The 20,515-nt window shown below is 34.7% G+C and overlaps 1 protein-coding gene across 5 annotated transcripts; it reads left to right on the top strand.

Moving 5' to 3' along the window:
• Nucleotides 1-15,785: 15,785 nt before the first annotated feature.
• Nucleotides 15,786-19,990, top strand: LOC105780057 (auxin transporter-like protein 2). Of its 5 annotated transcripts, none has more exons than XM_012604154.2 (9): nt 15,786-16,309; nt 16,572-16,792; nt 16,888-17,073; nt 17,175-17,287; nt 17,401-17,584; nt 17,694-17,791; nt 18,401-18,608; nt 18,729-18,986; nt 19,497-19,990. In XM_012604154.2, the coding sequence occupies exons 2-9, from the start codon at nt 16,616-16,618 to the stop codon at nt 19,722-19,724; spliced, it is 1,452 nt and encodes a 483-aa protein (XP_012459608.1). In that variant the 5' UTR covers nt 15,786-16,309; nt 16,572-16,615; the 3' UTR covers nt 19,725-19,990. The 5 variants fall into 5 exon arrangements, with proteins under 5 accessions (XP_012459608.1, XP_012459613.1, XP_012459611.1 ...); XM_012604159.2 differs by having other exon boundaries at nt 15,789-15,968; XM_012604157.2 differs by having other exon boundaries at nt 15,789-16,180.
• The last annotated feature ends 525 nt before the right edge of the window (nt 19,991-20,515 follow it).

Here is a 20,515-nt window from a genome sequence, read left to right as displayed (position 1 = left end):
TTTCAGGCCCCATTAACATGCCATATGGCCTGGACACACACCCATTTCCTTTGCCCGTATGGTTCTAAAGCATAAACAGTGAGTTACACGGCCTGGACAAATGCCCTTGTCCTTGCCCATGTGACTCACACAGCCGAGGCACATGCTCATGTCCGTGGCCATATGGTATTGAGCCACAAACAGTAAGTTACACGGCCTAGACACATGCCCGTGTCCGTTGCCCGTGTGAACCCTGCACTAATATGGCCATACACGGCCTAGACACACGCCCGTGTGCCTTGCCCGTGTGTCCCCAAATTGATAAACAGTGAGTTACATGAACCACGCAGCTTGGCACACGGCCGTATGGCTCACACGGCCTAGACACATGCCCATGTGCCTGGTCGTGTGGCATCGACAGCCACATTTTTCGGTAACTGAAACTTGCAAAGTTTAAGGTTTTCAGCACTCACATTGAGATATTTCAAAGCAACAACAATGAGGAGAGTCTCTGAAACTTAAAACAACCATCCAATAACTTAATCAACCAACTTTGTCGACAATAACACACATTTTACACAGAATACTTTATGTCGAAGGTTTCGACAGGAAACCTTTAACGAAATCAAACTTACCGAAAAGTTAACAATGGTCACTCAATTTGTCGAGTTGAGGTTTGCTACTCACGACACCCCCGCCTAAGGGGAAACCAAGCAACTAATTATCATAGATTACACAATACGCTCGAGATGCCCCATTCAGAACATAAACCCTAGAATTTAATGAATTAACAGTGAAACTTACTTACTAACCTTTCGATCAATGCAATTAACGGTGTATAACTTCGTCTAGACCCGTACTTACGATCATGATTAAAATGAAGAAGAAAATTAAAGAATCAAAAAGAAAAGTAAAGGGAAGTAGGAAAAAGGAAAAATAAAATAACAGTGACAAAAAGGGACGAATGGAAGATGACGAAAATTTTAATTAATAATAACTTCCAGTTAGATACTAGCACTTTGAAAAAAGAATATTCCCTATCGCATACCTGGGGATTCGAACTCGAAACTAGATAGAATACAGACAGATGCTTAACTAGTGAACCAATAGGCTCATTCTTATCATAGGTTTACACTGAATTGAACTTAACTATATAACACATGGACAAGGGTTGTTTTAAAAATAATAATAAAACTGTTAACAACGAGACTCAAACTCCAAACCCTAATCACAAAAACAAAGCACACAACCACAAATACAGAGACTTAATTACTACAAATTCTCACAATTAAATTCTCAAAATTTTGGGGTGTTACAGAAATTAAGATAGAATTGAGAGAAATTTGAAAGAGATTTGAGAATGTGAGAGAGAGTTGAGATTGAGTTGAAAAAAATGAAATGGGGTTATATAGAAAAGAAAAGTGACTGTTTAGGGGGGAGCCGTTGGAGAAAATAGTCGTTGGGAGAGTTAGAACCGTTTTCCTACAAATCAGCTGAAAACTTTCATTATTTTGGCCCAATCTTGTCATTTTACAAAAAAAAAATCGGCCTAATCTAATAAATATTTTTAAAAAATGACATTTTTCTATAATTGAGTACATACAATTAGCTGCTTAATTAAGCTGATTATGTAAAACCCAATGGCCATTATAAAATCTAATTACCATTAGTGGAAATGGATTGCAATGATCTTTGCCACTAATCAAACTTTGGTCATGGTTATATTGCAACTAGGTCCTTGGTTTAATTACAGTTTTAAGTGCTTGTGACTTAACGAACGACAGGGTTCGAGGCACAATGTTAGGTAATAGAATCAATAAAAGGGTTAAAGGCATAGTTTTATCAGACTAAAGACGCGTGCCTCAGTCAATCACATGGAATGGGCAACATGGTCCCCACATACTTTCATGCCAATGAATACTTTAGAGGCTGTTAAAGGCATTGGTATAAATACTCATATATGCGCATCTTCAAGACCATTTTCCTTCCAGCTTACCTTTACTTTGTCAAAATCCCTCCTTAACAACCTTCACCTCCTCTGACTGAACCACTCGAGAGACCCATAATTTTCTTTTTGTGTTACAAGGCCACCGATTTCTTAAGCATAGAAATAACTTTGAACCCATCCTATCATATAGCAGATAAGTTCTACGTCTAGCTGTTCCATAGATTGATGAAAATTTCAATCAAGCATAATAATAAGCCAAGGGGCATACTATATAAAGTCAAAGACATAGAATGTACAAAATCAAGAGATGATATTATATAAAGTCAAATATATGCTTTTACTCGATGATTGCAACTTGGGGTTTCATTTTTAACCTTTTGGAATAGATTTTTCACCACTCATTAATCATAAATTTGTTTATACAATATGGAATGAAGTATATATATATATATATATATATATATATATATATATCATTTTGCATTATATACCTAATTCTTTTTACCTCTATTAAATTTTAAAATATATAAATACATATGTCAGTCATAATTAGTCAACAATTTAACTCTATCGAGCATGAAAGATACCATGATTTATGTTCGCCACGCATTTTGCTCTCGTACCCTACCAATTGAAAGCTTCACTTGATCACTTCTTCAATTATAGATCATATGTATCTTTTATACCTTTCTTGGCCTTCTTTCAACTAAAATTTAACTGTTCGGTTGTATTTTAATAGTAATATATTTAGTATATATTACAGTAAAAAAAAGCTTGTTCTAGGTCTCTTTTGCATTATATTAAATATATTTAAATCAAATCCCTGATATATATTTTAGATTACCAAAAATTAAATTTGGCCATTGAATCAGAACTCTTGACAGACCATTTCACCTTAGAAATTAAGAGTCTAAATATCAATTAGTTGTTTTCTTAAAAGAAGATTATTTAGGGTGAAATCATCACGTGGAAAGGTCCTTCCTGACCCCACCATTATTGGAAAAAGATTCTAAGGAGATTGAGGAAAAAATTTTAAAAAGGAATATATAAATAAATTATTTTAATATATTATGAATGAAAATTTTAGATTTCAGAATTAAAAGTGTCACACATATTCTGTTTAAGTTATAGTAAAGTAAAGAAAAGTAAAAGATAAGTATTGAAAAATGAAATATATGGCAGCATTTGAACACTGTTTGTAATATTAAATATGGATATATATATGAGGAGAAATTCATACTCTTGTAATTTTTTTATTAATAATTTAACAATATTAAGATAGGATAATTTTTAACTGTCTAATGAATTCTGAACCGGTCCTTCTCGAATGAAGTACATTTTTTTTTAAAGTGGGTGCGGGTGAGGCGAGGTGGATTTTTTTTTAATAGTAAGTATGGAACAGTTATGGTAATTATTTGCCTCATTCTTCCTACTCCATTATATGAAATTATTATTTTATCCTTGTATATATAAACTATTAAAAGAGTAAAGATGTAATAACACAATATAGAAAAAAAAACATATATATTTTATTTTTGAATTTTTTTTGAAGAACTATGTTTGAATGTTTACTTAACTTTAAAAATATTAAATATATTAAAGAAAAGTAGCAAAAATTAAATTGAAAGGGAGCAAGGTGGGGAGAGGATGGATAGAATTAACATTCATAAATATGTCCAGATTATATATCCATAACATTAATAAATTTAACAATATCCGTACTTGCCCACACTCCCACCCACTACATTACCGTCCCTAAACAATCCATCCACGACAAATGGTATAAACACATCCAACCATGATAATGTGTCAATTAATAAAACTACTTTAGCTCTATATAAGTCAAACCCTCTCCATATATTGATGTTAATTATAAAGAGGGAATTAAGAAGCCTCACACTTCCACTTTACTGATTGACCAAACCATGATCGTATGACAAATTGCATAAACAAACAAACCCAATTGAAAAGCATATTTGGGAAGCTTGGAAACTCACAAGTTTCACCTTTTTTTCATCATTCCACTCCATCACTTATGACCTTTCTAATCAATATTTTTCTTTCTTTATTCTAGCATTAACAAATTTGGTTCTTTTTTTTTTCCCATCATCATTATCCAACAACTTACCATACTCTTAATTAATGAATACAAAAAACCAAAGCATTTTTTTTTCTTTTTCCCTTGAGCATAATCGTCATGCTGATGCTTGCATACGAAGAAGAATCTATATACATGTATGGAACTCTTTTAATTTTCTCTTTGCAGCAACCAAGGGGGCATTCACATGGTTGCTATGAGAATTTGGGACCCTCCCAAAGTGATGCTTAGATATGGACTCAACTTTGTCCAACTGGATAAACACGTACGCACCTTCCTCATCATGTTTCGATGCTCAAATCTTACTTGAGATGATTTTGATGGTAGTACTATTATTATTATTGTTATGCTTCTTCTTAATTACTTCCCCCCCTTTTTTTTTTCTCCGTAGGCCCTAGATTCTCAATTGAAATCGACTATTCCTTGGCAATGACACAAGTCCCCATGGCATTTCACGTTTGATATATCTGATCGATTTTGCATTCAATATATATTTTCTCATCCAGTAAAATCAACATGCTCTAATAACATCACAACCCAAAAGAAAATTCCAGTAAATAGAGTTGGTAAAAATGAATTTCTTTTTAGGTCATAGATAATATAAAATTCATCAATAGAAGCTTTTCTTTTCAACAAAATACTTTTTATAAAACTTGGTAAAAAAGAGCACGTCTTATACGTTTAAAACAGGCTATTAATTATTTTTAATACATTACATGTAACTATCTAGTTATTTAAATCAATTACACTAATATTTAACGGTAAAATGAAAAATAAAATTAACAAAAAGAACTAATTTTGTCTTTAATCTAATGTATAGGGATTAATTTATCCATATTTTAAGTAAATAAAATAAAATAAAATCTGAATGTTAATATAAAACTTTCATAATACTTTTACCTAAATAATTATTATGCGTATTTTTGCCTTTTATTTGCATACATTAGTTTAATTCATGAAAGAGGAGTATGGTAGAGATTTAGAATTCGAAATACACAAATTATCAATAAATCAAATGATAATAGATATTGAAAATCATAATTAATTTGAAAACCTGAAAAGAAAAAAGGTTTATAATCTTAATAATAAATATTGAAAGCAAACTCATAACAATATTCCAAGGAAGAAGGAAATTAGGTTATGGTAAGTAGCCATTTATGACAGCATTGATTTCTGATAGCTGTGGGGACCAAGAGTTGACAGTTTGGTACAAAATAATATATATGATGGACCTTCCTTTACACGTCAATTTTGTTTTATGCTAGGTCCCATTTAAGCTCCAAATTACAGCAGTGGTTCGTCTCTTATCCGAATTTTGCTTCACGTTTTGTTTATCGTCAAGTCGATTATCACCAACTGGTATTGCCCATAACAACAATATTCTTTACTTTAATCTGCAAAATTTTAATTAATTCCAATTAAAATTCTTAATTGATTTGACTATGGCCCCTCCAAATATTAAGACATCACATCTCATATTTTCTTTTTCTTTTTCACTTTTTGAGAGTTTTGCTAAGGTTTGACCAATTCCTCCAAACTGACAGTTCTCTGCTTTCTTTCTGCACTTATAAATATGTATATGTATGTGTGTGTATATAGATACACATTTAGGGTTGCAATAATTCAAGCTTGAGATATATGGGTTGCAAGAAGCGGGAGATAAGGGAATTATTGAAGATATGAAAAGGATAGACAATTGTGCTGTGTGTTAGCATATGCTACTTATGTCCCATCTCATTATTCTTTATGAAAACTTCGTTTGACAATTAATATGGGCTGCTTATAATAATTATTCTAACACTCACCATTAATCAATTTAGCCCCTAATAATATATATGTCTATGGTTTTACACTCCCAGGTTCGAATTTAATATACAAAAAAAATTTAATTAATTAGAAAGGATCAACATCAAACTTAATAAAGTTAATTAGGAAGCCGTTAAAGAAATTAATGCAAATAAAAAGAAAAACGATATCAGGTGTTTTTGACAAGCTTAATAATGTATGGACCACAATAAAAATTGGCCAACGTGTTTCAACTTAAAACCATAAACGACTAGTCCTTTAGGGAGGGTAACCTTGACTTATTGAAGTAAATGGAACAGGTACTGGGTAGCAAATGGTCCTTCCAGAATGCTTTTGCAGTTCGCTATAGGCTCGAAGCTTGACCGATAATGTCGATTTAACGTACATCTTTGACAACTATATATGTATATAGGAATAAGGCTTCCTTGCCAACGAGTGCATGTAGCAGTGGTATACAGCTGCGGTTTCCTTCAAACAGATGGAGTTGGAGAGAGCTCTTTATCACATGAAAGGGACGTCATTATAATTCCAATCATTCAAGGACAAAGCATAGTTAATGCTGCAAGTATGGAGTGATTTAATACAAGAAAAAGCGACGATGAGAGAAAGAGAGAGGTGGAACTTTGTTAAAATTAATGTTGTAACCATTTTAGAGGTTTGCCTTCGACTTTCAACAAGCCCTAAGAGGCACATTAATCAAAGTCATGTAATTTAACTTTAACCATCTTTTAATCATATTAAAGTTGTCAAATAGTTTAACTTAGTTGATGAGAATTAGTGTTAAGCTTGCTTGGCCAGACATATAAGGTAGGGAAAAGGTGAAGACGAGAACAAAATCTTTTCTTATTGTAAAATTGAATGTGGATAATGGCAATATAAAACAATAAGAAAGAAAAATAAAACATATAGATTTTACGTGGAATCCTTTTCAGGAAAAAATACGGGTGGAGGAGAAGAAAATTCACTAATGTTGAAAATTGAATAATACAAGAGGAGTTTCAACTATATCTATTTAAAGATTGAAAAAGTTTAGTCTAATCAATATCAAATGGAAGAAATTTAGTTCTATACGGATACTACTTGTGCAACATAGTCCGTACCACAAGGAACTCCGACCCCCGCACCGAGACCCTCGACCTTAAGCCCTCTACAGAGTCCATGAAGGTGATGGTGAGTATTCTTTCTACTCAAAATCCCAGTCAAAATGTTATTGATGATTCGGGAGCCGTAGGTTTAAACATTGATGGGAATTTAGTCTCTTAGCAATAATGGTATGATTTCTAGCCTTTTGTTTTTATTATGAATTTTACAATTTTTTCTTAGAATTGCCAAGGTTGTGCCAGTGTTAAATTCCCTTGAATTTTTTGGGAATATAATGTGGAAAATAAACCAGATATAGTTTGTTTGCTTGAGACAAGAGTCAGTAGAGCTAAAGCTTATAGCATTATTGCAAAGTTAAGTTTCTAGTACTTCCATCGAGTTGAGGCGATTGGTTACTCTGGAGGTATCTGGCTTGGTTGGAAAGATTCCATCCGTGTCGAGGTGGTTCGTAGTCATCCTCAGTTTATTCTGACTAAAGTTTGGCAAATGTCCTCTACAAGTCCGTTTTTTATTTCTTTTGTTTATGCCAGCCCCAATTGGCAAAAACGTAAAGATCTTTGGGATGTCTTAAGGTCTTTGATCCCGTCAGGTCATATTCCATGGATTGCTCTTGGTGATTTCAACGCAATTCTATCTTCTTCTGAAAAGTTTGGTGGTCTTACTAATGGAATGAGATGTCCCCAGTTTGGAGATTTTGTGGAGAAAGTCGAGTTGCACGATTTGGGTTTTAGAGGATATCCTTTTACTTTGCATCGAGGTGCGCTTTTTGAAAGGTTAGATCGTGCGTTAGGTAATGAAGCATGGAATCGTAATTTCCCTAATAGTTTGGTTACTCATTTACCTAAGATCAAGTCTGACCACCGTCCTCTTCTTTTGAATCAAAATCCGGGGGTTATTTTACCTAGAGGGAGACCCTTTCGATTCTTGGCACGTTGGACTGAACATCCTGATTTTGATGATTTTATGAATGCTAATTGGGTTTTCACTGGAGATATGGTTGATTCCTTATCCAAGCTTACTCTTAATTTAAAAGAGTGGAATAAGCAGGTCTACGGGCATATCACTGCCAAAAAGAGACACAGTGTTCCTAAAATTGCTAATGTTCATAGTAGAATGGATCTCTTTTGTTCGAATCGGTTAGCTCAGGTGGATAAGAATCTTAAACAGGAGCTTGAGTATGTTTTACATAATAAAGAACCCCTTTGGAAGCAAAAAGTAAGATTTGATTGGCTGCGCTTGGGTGACCATAATACAAAGTTCTTCCATTCTCGGACTTTGCAAAGAAGGAAAAGTAGTTGCATAACTACTATTTGGAATAACGACGGGGATTGGATTTTTGACCCGGAAGCTATTGAGGCTGAGGCGAATACTTTTTTCCAAAATATTTATGGGGAACGTCTTGGTGCTATTGGTGTTTTTCCTCCTAGTAAGTTTCCTCAGCTGGAGCATGATGATATTAATTTTTTGGGGAAGCCGATTACTAATGATGAAATTAAGGATGCCCTTTTTGATATGGCTCCTCTTAAAGCTCCGGGAAGTGACGGATTTCATGCCCTCTTTTTTTAGAATTACTGGAGTAAAATTGAGGGGACAATTTGTGATTGGGTCAAAAAGGTGTTCAATGGGGGTTCTATTGAGGCTGAATTGAATAATACCCTGATCGTTTTCATTCTTAAGGTGGCGAATCCAGAAGGCTTTGGATAGTTTTGTCCAATAAGCCTCTGTTATGTCATTTATAAGCTGGTAATGAAGGTAAATTGCTAAACGTTTTAAGCAATTTTTCCCAAAAATTATTGCGCAAGAACATGTTAGCTTTATTGCAGATAGGAACATAACCGACAACATTATCACCGCTCAATAGGTAATTTACTCCATGAGATGTTAGAAAAAAAAGGAAGTGGATGACAATTAAAATTGATCTAGAGAAAGCCTATGATAGAGTGAGATGAGACTTTATTCATGTTTCTCTCCAAGTCGCAGGTATTCCTTTGTACCTCAGTAAAGTTATTATGTCTTCTATTTTGAATTCTACTATGTAGGTTATGTAGAATGGCGTCCCTTTGTCTAAATTCAGACCTGCTAGAGGTATTAGACAAGGGTGTCCGCTCACTCCCTATCTTTTTGTGCTTTGCATGGAATGGCTTGGTCATTCGATTCATTCAGCTATTTCGGTGGGTAAGTGGAACCCAATACGACTTTCTCAACATAGGCTACCTATCTCACATTTGTTCTTTGCTGATGACCTAGTTATTTTCAGCAAAGCGGACTTGGTGCATGGCAAGATCATAAAAGATATTCTAGATCGATTCTGAGGTTTCTCTGGGCATCATATTAATGCAAGGAAGACCAAAATTTTTTTCTCTAGAGGGGTGGATGATTCTTTAACTGATATGATCAGTTTCTTATTTGGCTTTCAAAAAGTTCACGATCTCGGGCGTTACCTTGGGGTTACTCTTTTCCGTCAAAAGGTGACAAATAACACTATGAATTTTGTGGTTGAAAAATTTCGGGGAAAGCTACACAGTTGGGACTCCAAAAAACTCTCTATTGTTTGTTGTATTACTCTAGCTCAGTCAGTTCTTTTATCCATCCTTAGCTATTTTATGCAATCTATGATGATTCCTAAAAAAACAGTGATGAGATTAAAAGTCTGGTGAAGTATTTTATTTGGGGATCTTCGGACAACAGAAAAAAGATGTCGCTGGTGGGGTTGGATTCAATTTGTCAACCTAAGTGGCGTGGTGGTCTAGGGCTGAAAAGACTTCGTGATCAAAACATATCCTTTCTTTTGAAATTGGGTTTCAATATTGTGTCTAACAAGGATGTTTTATGAGTTCGTGTGCTTCGATCGAAGTATCATTTGAAGGAGGGTTTTTCGGATTACATTGCTCGAAACAGAAGTTCTTTTCTTTGGAGGTCTCTTTCTAAATTTTGGCTGTTACTTCGTGAAAATCTTTTCTAGTCCGTTAGAGATGGAAATAAAATTCAATGCTAGAGGGATAATTGGATCCCAAGTGTGGGGCCTTTGTTTCAACATATTTCAAATAATGTTATTCAAGATTCGGATTGCCTCCTTAATGAGATGATCACTAAGAACGGTTCGTGGAACCTTGATCTTTTTCAGGTTTGGCTTTCAGATGATGTGATTCAGCTTATTAAGGGCATTCCGCCTCCTAATCCATCTATTGGCCCTGATAAAATTTCTTAGTGTCACACTTCGGCTGGAGTTGTTTCAGTCAAATCAACTTATAAGATGTTAAAGGAAGGTGATTGGAATCCGGAAGATGAGAAATGGAAGAGTGTTTGGAAGCTACCAGGTCCTCAACGGGTTCAGTTTTTCATTTGGACTACTCTACAATGAAGGCTCCTTAGTAATGTGGAATGGGTCAGACGGGGTCTAGCAGTTGACCCCTCTTGCTCCATCTGTGGTTTCCATTCGGAGGACATTCTATATATTTTGAGAGATTGCGATGTTGCTAAAGACGTCTAGAATCAAGTCATCCCAGGTAATCATTTATCAAATTTTTTCTCTAATAATTCACAGGATTGGCTTCGTGCTAACTTGCAGAATAATAGCATGGTTCATGAGGAAGGATCCAATTGGGCTTGTCTATTTGGTCTTCTTATTTGGCGCATTTGGAAGAACCGCAACTTATTCATTTTTCAAGGAAAATCTTGGAGCTCAAGGACGATTGTTCAAGTTTCTTTAAGTTGGGTGAATCAGCTCTTCTCAGCTTTGAGTGCAGATTTTAAAGGCAATTTTAAGCCTCCCGTTGAAAAAGAATCTTTTGAAGATCTGATTTTTCTTAACACTGATGGGGTATTGCAATTAGGATCTGAAAATGCAGCCGCCGGAGGAGTTGTTCGTGATGCTAATGGAGATTGGATCTTTAGGTACAATCGTCGCCTTGAAAAATGTTCTATTTTTAATGCTAAACTTTGGGGCATTTTGGAGGGTCTCAGGCTAATTCAATGAAGGGGTCACGATGAAGTCATCATACAATCTGATAGTTTCGAAGTTGTTAAAGCTATACTTGAAAGTACTTCTACCGTGGCGAATTTAGCGTTAATTAGGCGTATGCAAAGTATTTTATTTCAAGAAAAGCGATGGTTATTGCTGTACATTTCGAGAGGTCAAAATCAAGTTGCAGACTATTTAGCAAAACAAGCCTTGATCGGAACAAATAATTTGCAAGTGTCCGATGCTCCTCATCTGATGACGCGCACATTAATGGAATTGGATAAGAATAAGAATATTTTCTTTTTCAGAATACTATTATGTAATTAGTTTGGTATTTATTTTTTTCACAAAAAAATAAGAATTCGGATCACATAACTCTAAAACTTATATTTCGTCTTTTGTGTAAGACTCCATGTTATTTTCCATAAAGGGGGAAATATATGGTGAGTCCTACCATTGCGTAAGTGAGTTTTGGGCATGGAGTGACCCCAAAGGGCACTAATTACCCTAAACCAAAAAGGCAATTTCCGTCTTTGGGTTGATGTTATGGCCGCTCCACTTAAAACCCCAAACAGTTCCACTTGTCTATTTAATTTAAGATTCCATTGTTTAACAATATATTTTTTTTCTACAGCATGCTCCTAGCGGAAAGTATAGGGGCAATGCAAAAGATCCACTAACCATTCCTTCATGATTACATTATTAACTCCCATGAAAGTTTAAGTGAGGATTAATTCATGTAACCAAGTTCATTAATTCAGTGGTTTGGTTAAAGTCTATGAGCTTGACATACCCACCAATCACTATTGCACATTTCTGTACCTCTTCTTGTGAATGGAAACAATTACATTTACTTTAGACCATAACTTTCACTCAGCAGCTCGACAGCAATGCATGGTACTGCAGTGACATTAACGTTACTTTGAACTATTTGGTCAATCAATTTTGTAGTTTTTCAATCTCCATGATCTTACATGACAAAGAATGATAATAATGGTTAATCAAGATAAGAAAAAGTTGATCAAGATGCTAATTAAATCAGAACATTTGTGGTAATTAATCTTTAGTTGTTTTTTCCCACACAGAAATTTGATAGTAGAAAATGGAGGAGAGATAGAAATTGGTATTGCTGGACCCATGTGAGGTGCATGGATGAAACATGCTCCGAATTTTGATCCTCTTTGAAAACACCAACAAAATCATTACTTCTCCCACTAAAGCATACATGATATTTCTCCCAATATGTTAAAAATCTCATTACTATTTTTTTTAATGGTTTGAAAATGGCTTTTTTAAGAAAAATAAAACAAGCAACTACTTTTTGCACTTATTACCTCACATTGGGGCTTTAGAGCTTCTTCATATTTCACTCAAAAAATTAATTTTTGACTAATTTAATTTTTTAAATACATTATGTTTATAACAAAATCATTAAAAATTGCAAGTAAATGAATTAGAAAATCATTAATTTGCTTTTCATCACAACATTATATTATTTTTAAATAAAATTAAACCAGAATAATTTAAAATAATTTCTTTTATTATTAGTTTTGGATACTGTTAAAATATTTTTAATATTTTTATATTTTATCTTTTAAAATATAAAATTTACATTTATCAAACAATATATTTATATTGAAAACCTAAAAAGTAAATACCAAGAAATTGTTATAATTTTTTTCTCAATAAAATTGTTATAATTTAAATTCAAGACTTAATTTCTTAGATTTTCAAACAAAACTTTAGTTTGATTCAACAAAATTTATTTATACAATCAACATTCTTTATAATAGTCTCATTGCCTACCTAATTTGTGGATATTATACAAGAGGTGATTGTTATACATTTACAATAACATTTGAAATTTAGATAAGATTTTTTAAAATTTTCAAATTAAAAATCATATTGTGGCTTTAATAAAATTTAGAAATGTAATATTATCTATTAAAGATGATTTTTTTATTTAATAAAATATTGTTAATAGTTTTTTATGTAAATTTAAATACTTTGTAAAAATAATATTACAACTTCTATTTCACTTAATAACCAAACTAATTTTACTAAAATTTAAAACAAAGTACTATGGTAAAATGTTAGCGTGAACAATTGTTGAGACACAAGCAAAGTGCTTGGAAGAAGTAGTTAAGGGAGTGGGCACTTCTTCAAGCACTACGAAGAAAAGAATAAAAGAAGGGATAGCAAAGTTTATTTACATAGTTCGGTTTCCCTACATTTGCGGGGTCTAGCTCAGTGAAAATAATCTACTATACTCAAACAATTACAATCAGTGAACTTAAATCTATCACATCTCCTGGCAATTTCTCACTCTTGTACCTTTGAAGACTAGATTTCTCACCACTAAATTCTCCTCCTAAGAACTTAGTTTGTAAAACCACAGCACAAAAGTTTTACAATCAGAAATTCACTCTCACAAATAATGTTCCTCATTTTAACAGATTAGTGCTCTCTATATTCTGTACATCAACCTAAACAAGTCTCTCAATTATATAGACTATTTCAAGACTTGCAAACATAAAGAAGATCCATCATAATCACTATTTAACAACAACTAAAAAAGTTGAATACAATATAATAATCACAACCAAGGTAAACAAGGATTACTGGCAGCTAAGTCTTCAGTGATTCGATCCAATCTAACTTCATTGATTCAAAGGATTAGATAAACTTGATCCTATCCTCCATATATGTTTTTTTAAGTGATATGATCTTCGTTGGTGGAATAGATACATTCCACAATATCAGCACAATCCAAAAAATTAATTCGATAAATTATCAATAACTCAAATATAGAAATAATCTAATCTATTGAAAATTGGTCAAGAAATGGATATTCCCTCAAACATTTATTCAGTCTTCTCATAGTTTTCAACAATAAAACTTACGTGGATTTTACTGGTCAAAATGTAGAGTCACTTAGCTCAAAGGGAGATGGAAAGGAGAGGCAAAAGTATTGAGTAATGACTAAAGAGGGATTAGTTTTCTTTTGAAGTGAGCAAAGCAATAGTGGAAGATGTGCTGGATGAGTAGCGAGGGCCAAGCTCATAACCCTCACCAAGCCGACAAATCCCCCTTTGAACGGGTCTTCGTGGGTGTTTCCTGTGGTGGCTCCGCACCACCATTGCCGCCCTCACCACCTTCTTTAAGTACTTTAATTTGGATAAATTAATTATGACAGCTTTTCTCATAGATTTAGTGATATGTTCTTAGCAAGCTATTAACTTATACTAGGTTGTGGCATATTTGTAGGTGAAAACAAAAACCTTATGTGATAAAAAAATTAAATGAGGTTATAGTTGAAATGTTAAATATTATGGTGTTTTAAATTTAGATTTTATTATGTGTATTTTTTTAAAAAATTATATAAAAATATTTAAAACAACACATAATCATAGTAATATTTGTCATTTTATAAAGAAAAATTAATTTTTAGTATTTTCTAATTAAGATAGGATACCAACTCACTCAAACACTTAAAAATAATAATATAAATTTTAATTATTTTTAATTGAAATCTGTCCACACCTTTTTCCTATCAAAATTAGGATATCTAGCGAACACTATTAATATTTATTGATTTTTTTTACCAATTATTCTTTGTAAAAAAGTAGAAATAAATATAAATTCTATTTTTTTCCTAACAAAAGTAAATGAAATTGGGAGTTTTAATGAATTGTGAAGATAATGGAGAGAGGGCCACAATGGGCCACACGATGAAGCCGTCCGATTAAAGGGCCACACAATGAGTTGAGCCGTCCAAGTTTCAGGTTATTACTTATACATTTGGTTTGATATATCAAAATGGTTTTAATTAATGCATTGTCTATTTATTTTATAAATACATTATTTTTTGTTTTTATTTAAGCAATTTTATTTTTATATATTTTTTAGTTGTAACTATATTTTTACTCTTATTATATAAAAAGAACACAAATACCAACGAATTCAAGCTTAAATACGATTAAGCTGAATCAAGTTTGAGTTTTAATCTGCGTACAAAAATTGAAGCTTGAATAACTCAATTAAATCTTGAGTCGAACTTGAACTTATAAATTAATATACCCAATTATTCAAATTCAATTCAAGTGACAACTATAATCATGATTATATTTAATTTCTTAGAAAAAATTCTCATCGTAAGGAGCGTGCGTACAACGCCCCGGTTACACTGGACAAGTTGTGGAAATAATGATTGGCAGTTAAGTTGACGCGTTGGTGAGATAGAGTGGGAGATGGGGATTCCTTTACATTGATTGGGGGAGGGGTTGATGAAGTCTCCATTGAATAGGAAAAAATGAATCCAGCATTACAATACAAGACACTACGGAATTTAATAGACCCCCTATATTTGGATTTGGATCTAAGCTTCAGCCTTCAGCTTAGGCAATACCAACAGCAGCAGTATTTCTTTAAAATAACGTAATTTAAGAGCATCGGAAACGAGAAGTTTAGAGATAGATATAAATAAATAAAATAATCCTGGCATGCACTGAGCCACCGTTTCATAAATGCAAGCAAGCACTTGACAGGGATGAATAAGTTAGCTGTTGAAGTTGGCAAAGGGGCTCTGCTATAAAAAGCGAAGGGTGTAATGGTTTTGGTTAGGTTGAGTCTCACACTCATTTGTGATCAGAACAACGTCTCAGTCGCTTGGATCTCTAATTCTCTCTTCACCCACCCAAACCAACCCACACAATACCCCCAAGCATCGAATCCCAAGTGGATTTCACTCCCAATTCGGGGTTTAGTCACTCTCACCCTTTTCTTCCCCTTACTGTTGAGGGTAGGAGTTGAAAACACAAATAGTGAAATACTGTATGATGAAATGGTACTGTATATCATTATATAAATAGCTAGTTGAATAGAAGCAAAAAGGGTCTTTTATTCAACCACTGTATACCTTCTTTTAAGTTGAGTTGGGTGAGTGGAGGAGAGTGAGATATTTTCCTTTTCCCTTCTTTTAAGGTCTCGCCGTCTTTGGCTGATTCACTGCACTGATTTCATTTTTCATATATATATTTTTTCTTTCAGCTGAGGAAATTGGTGGCTGCATTAAAGTAAGGAGCTTTACTGTGGCAATTATTTCAGGAACCATATAAAACCCCTCTCTCTCTGTCTCTCTGCCAACTCTTGGGATGGAGAAGTCATAAACTCTCACACTGCCCCCTCCAATATACCTTCTTTGGCTTTTCCTTTTTTTCCATCTGATACAATACTTTTATCAAAGTCTGTTCTTTTTCCATTCTTGAGAAGGAGAAAACAAATAAAGGTGATAGATCAACTCAAGCAAAGGACACCCTTTTAAATCCCACTCATTCTTGGGTCATTGATAGATCTCTGCTTGATTTTCTACAATCCTTTTTTTTTCTTTACACGAAAGAGACAACTCAGAAACAAGGTTCGTTCAAAGTGGTAGTCAGGGTAGGGGGAAGTTTCTTTCTCTTTGGTTGGGATAGCGAAAAATGTCAATAACACTATTTCCTTTTTGTTCTCTATGGGATGGAAGTTTTAGTTTATCTTTTTCTACGTATTGGATGAGATTGCTGGGATTTTGGATCTGGGGTGCTATTGACTTTCGTTATCTTGGGACTGATCCGTTTTGATTATAGACATAGTTTTTTTTTTTTTTTGTCTCATTGATTGTCTTTTATATGTTCCAGATCTACCAGGATTTAGACATTGGCTTTAGAGAAAAACCAAGACAATGTTGCCTCAGAAGCAAGCAGAAGAAGCAATAGTCTCAAACTTAACCGAGATGGAACTTGAAACCAGAGAAGAAGACAAAGATGAAGAAGAACAACAATCATTGTTTAGTTTTAAAAACCTCCTCTGGCATGGTGGCTCAGCTTGGGATGCCTGGTTCAGCTGCGCTTCCAATCAAGTACTCTTTTCCAACACAACCATTACTACGTTCAACCCATCATTTCCTTCTCTGCTCTTAAAATGACTATCTTTTTCTTTTTCCCTCTTCCCTAGGTGGCTCAAGTGCTGTTGACACTACCCTATTCTTTCTCTCAACTGGGTATGCTGTCGGGAATTCTGCTTCAGGTATTCTATGGACTAATGGGAAGCTGGACTGCCTATATCATCAGTGTGCTCTATATAGAGTACAGAAGCAGGAAAGAGAAAGAGAACGTCAGCTTCAAGAACCATGTCATCCAGGTTCGTGTTGCTTGTTATTGCTTAGTTAGCAGAAGAACCCTAGGAAAAAAAAATCTCAAACGATCACTGTTGTTAACTACTACACTGTTTTGGGATTGCAGTGGTTTGAAGTGCTTGATGGGCTGCTGGGTCCATACTGGAAGGCAGCTGGACTTGCCTTCAACTGTACCTTCCTCTTATTCGGATCTGTCATACAACTTATAGCTTGTGCAAGGTTAATATACGTAAACTATTCATCTTTCTTCTTCATTCAACGTCAAATTTAAGCTGATTCTGAAACTGGGTATCATTCTTTTTTAACCATTTCTGTTACTTGTATGATAACAGCAATATTTACTACATCAATGATAAATTGGATAAAAGGACATGGACCTATATTTTTGGAGCTTGCTGCGCAACCACAGTTTTCATTCCTTCCTTTCACAACTACCGTATTTGGTCTTTCCTAGGTCTTGGGATGACCACCTATACAGCCTGGTACTTGGCAATAGCTGCCTTTGTTCACGGTCAGGTAAGGGGAAAAAAAGAGTTAAAAACCAACAAATAAACGGCCATCGTCTTCCTCCACATGCAATGCTTTTTATCTTCTCTTTACATATGATTCTCTTTTTGCTGATCAGGTTGACGGAGTTACGCACAGCGGTCCAAAAAAGTTAGTGCTCTACTTCACCGGAGCCACCAACATTCTATACACCTTTGGTGGACATGCTGTGACTGTGTAAGCTTTTTTCCCCCTTCAAAACTTACAAGATAATAGTTGATTTCACTCTATTCCCTTTCTTCCTTTTTCTTTTGCTTCTACACGGCTTCTCTTTGCAGCTTTTGCCGGTAATCTTGGGGTTCGAGGCCCAGACAAAATCATGCAAACTAAACTACTTTTGTTTACTCAGAAACCAACATTAAAATCCTTTCTCCATTTCTCTAGGGAAATTTAAATTGTATAATAGTCAAATGTTCAACTGTTTGTGAATTGTTTTTCCATGTTACACCGTGATTCTGACCTTAATCTAGTCTAGTCTAGTCTAGTCTAGTCTAGTCTCCTTTGTCTTTACCTGTACCGTAATTTCTCTATCATAGTATTATATTAGAAGAACTTTAAAGCAACGTTTTTGTAATTCCCCTACCTGTTACTTGAGCTGCCATCCAATGGCGGGAGGGTATTTAGGCAGTTTGAGTAATATTTCCAAATAAGCTTCTTATAAATGACTATAAGCTAATAATGAATGAACATCATTATTATTAATTACCCCATTTTTACACTTTTTTTTTAATTTCTAAGTAAGGAAATTCTAAGTAAAGGAATTTCTTTTTGTCCTTATCTTTTCAGGGAAATCATGCATGCAATGTGGAAGCCTCAAAAATTCAAGTACATATACTTAATGGCCACATTATACGTATTTACCTTAACCCTTCCATCCGCTTCTGCCGTCTACTGGGCATTCGGGGACGAGCTGCTCAACCATTCCAACGCCTTCTCTCTCCTCCCCAAGAATGGTTTCCGTGATGCTGCCGTCATCTTAATGCTTATTCACCAGGTCTAGTCCATATTTAAGTCATTGCTTGCAAGACTACTACTATTACTTGAGTTACTTTAAATATGGAATCATGCTTTTAATAGTAAAAGTAACAGTGTGGTTCCATGAACTGGGTTGCAGTTCATAACATTTGGGTTCGCCTGCACTCCATTGTACTTCGTGTGGGAGAAGGTGATTGGGATGCACGACACAAAAAGCATATGTTTGAGGGCGCTGGCAAGGCTGCCAGTGGTGATTCCGATCTGGTTCCTGGCCATCATCTTCCCCTTCTTTGGCCCCATTAACTCCGCAGTCGGTGCTCTTTTGGTCAGCTTCACCGTCTACATCATCCCAGCTTTAGCCCATATGCTCACCTACAGAAAAGCCTCTGCCCGACAGGTAAATCATCACAGTTACTGATCCTTTTCCTTTACAAAAGTTTCAACTCACTAGGACCATTATCTTGTTGTCCCACTAGCCTAGACTGCAAGTTGTAGTTATCTTTATTTATTTGGGTTAAATTGGTCTTTTAAAATGAAGTGGGTAATGGACACGGTCAGTCCTGTAGGTGGGTTTGATGAGCAATATTTCACACATTATTCCACATAGTCGTAGCTAGCTTCGGCCAAAATGTGTGGAGAGAGAATAAAAAGGGAGTTAAAAGTCTGCAGAAAATGTACAAATGCATTTAAGGCTTGGATTTGGAAACATTACGAGAAGAATTGGATAGTTGGCAAGTCCTTTTCATTTAGTTATATGCTACAGTTGCAGCGCTGTATACACTGTGTTAGATTGGATGTGCATGAGCTGGCTGACTTGACCCTTTTCCTTCCACTTCGGTCTTCAACTCCAACACATGCCAAACCCCATTCTCTAATTTTTAAGTTTTCACGTTTTCTTCTTAAGCAGAATGCAGCAGAAAAGCCTCCGTTCTTCATGCCAAGCTGGACTGCAATGTATGCCTTCAATGCCTTCATAGTGGTGTGGGTTTTGGTGGTTGGATTTGGGTTCGGTGGATGGGCTAGCATGACCAATTTCATCAGGCAAATCGACACTTTCGGCTTGTTCGCCAAGTGCTATCAATGCAAGCCACCTCCACCAACCGGAGCAGCAGCAGCTGCTGCAAACCACCACTGAGTTGACTCAACCCAAAAACATATATAGCAAGAAAAAAAAAACCAAAGAAAGAAACAATATGAATTCCCTGTTTTCCCTCCATATCTTTGTATCATACATGGGAAGATACCAATGTCTCCCCTACATGTGATGTGTGCTGGATTTTGTCTCTTTTTTTTTCTATTTTTTCCCCTCAACCCCTTCTCTTAAATTAGTAAATTAAAAATAGTGTGTTGAATTTGTGATGATTCCTTTGCAATCAAAAGCATAGGCCTAATTAAATACCATATGTTTAGCTTTCTACTATCTTTTTCTCATATCCTTTGGTTGAGATAATGTATAAAAATTTTGGATGTTCATTCCAAAACAATGAAACTTGATTTTTAATATGGAATGCCAATTATTACAACTATCATGTTCCCACAGTAAGTTGTTATAATAAAGAAAAGAAACCAAAGGGTATGGGTGTACAGTGCTTTTATTTAATTTATTGCTTTGCATTTGGACATGTTTTGATGGCCCTCTTCACATTAGATTCTATGGAAGAGAGGAGTGGGCCGTGGACCCGCCCCACTTTCACATGGCTTGCACGTTGCCTTATCCCTTTCTCACGTGCCACTCTTTACTCCTAAATATTCCCTCATTTTTTATGTACACAACATAGTTTCCAGAAAAAAAAGGTATACAGAGCAAATGAAGTATCAAAAATTTTGAAGGATAGGAATAAGAGTTGTTTAATCATCCAACCTGAGACTGATATCACTTATCACTTCATCTTTGACTCAACTAAATACTTCATTTTTAGTAATATA

Source organism: Gossypium raimondii, chromosome 4 (assembly GCF_025698545.1).
Source record: "Gossypium raimondii isolate GPD5lz chromosome 4, ASM2569854v1, whole genome shotgun sequence".
Lineage (NCBI taxonomy): Eukaryota > Viridiplantae > Streptophyta > Magnoliopsida > Malvales > Malvaceae > Gossypium > Gossypium raimondii.
This window is presented reverse-complemented; position numbering and strand designations above follow the sequence as displayed.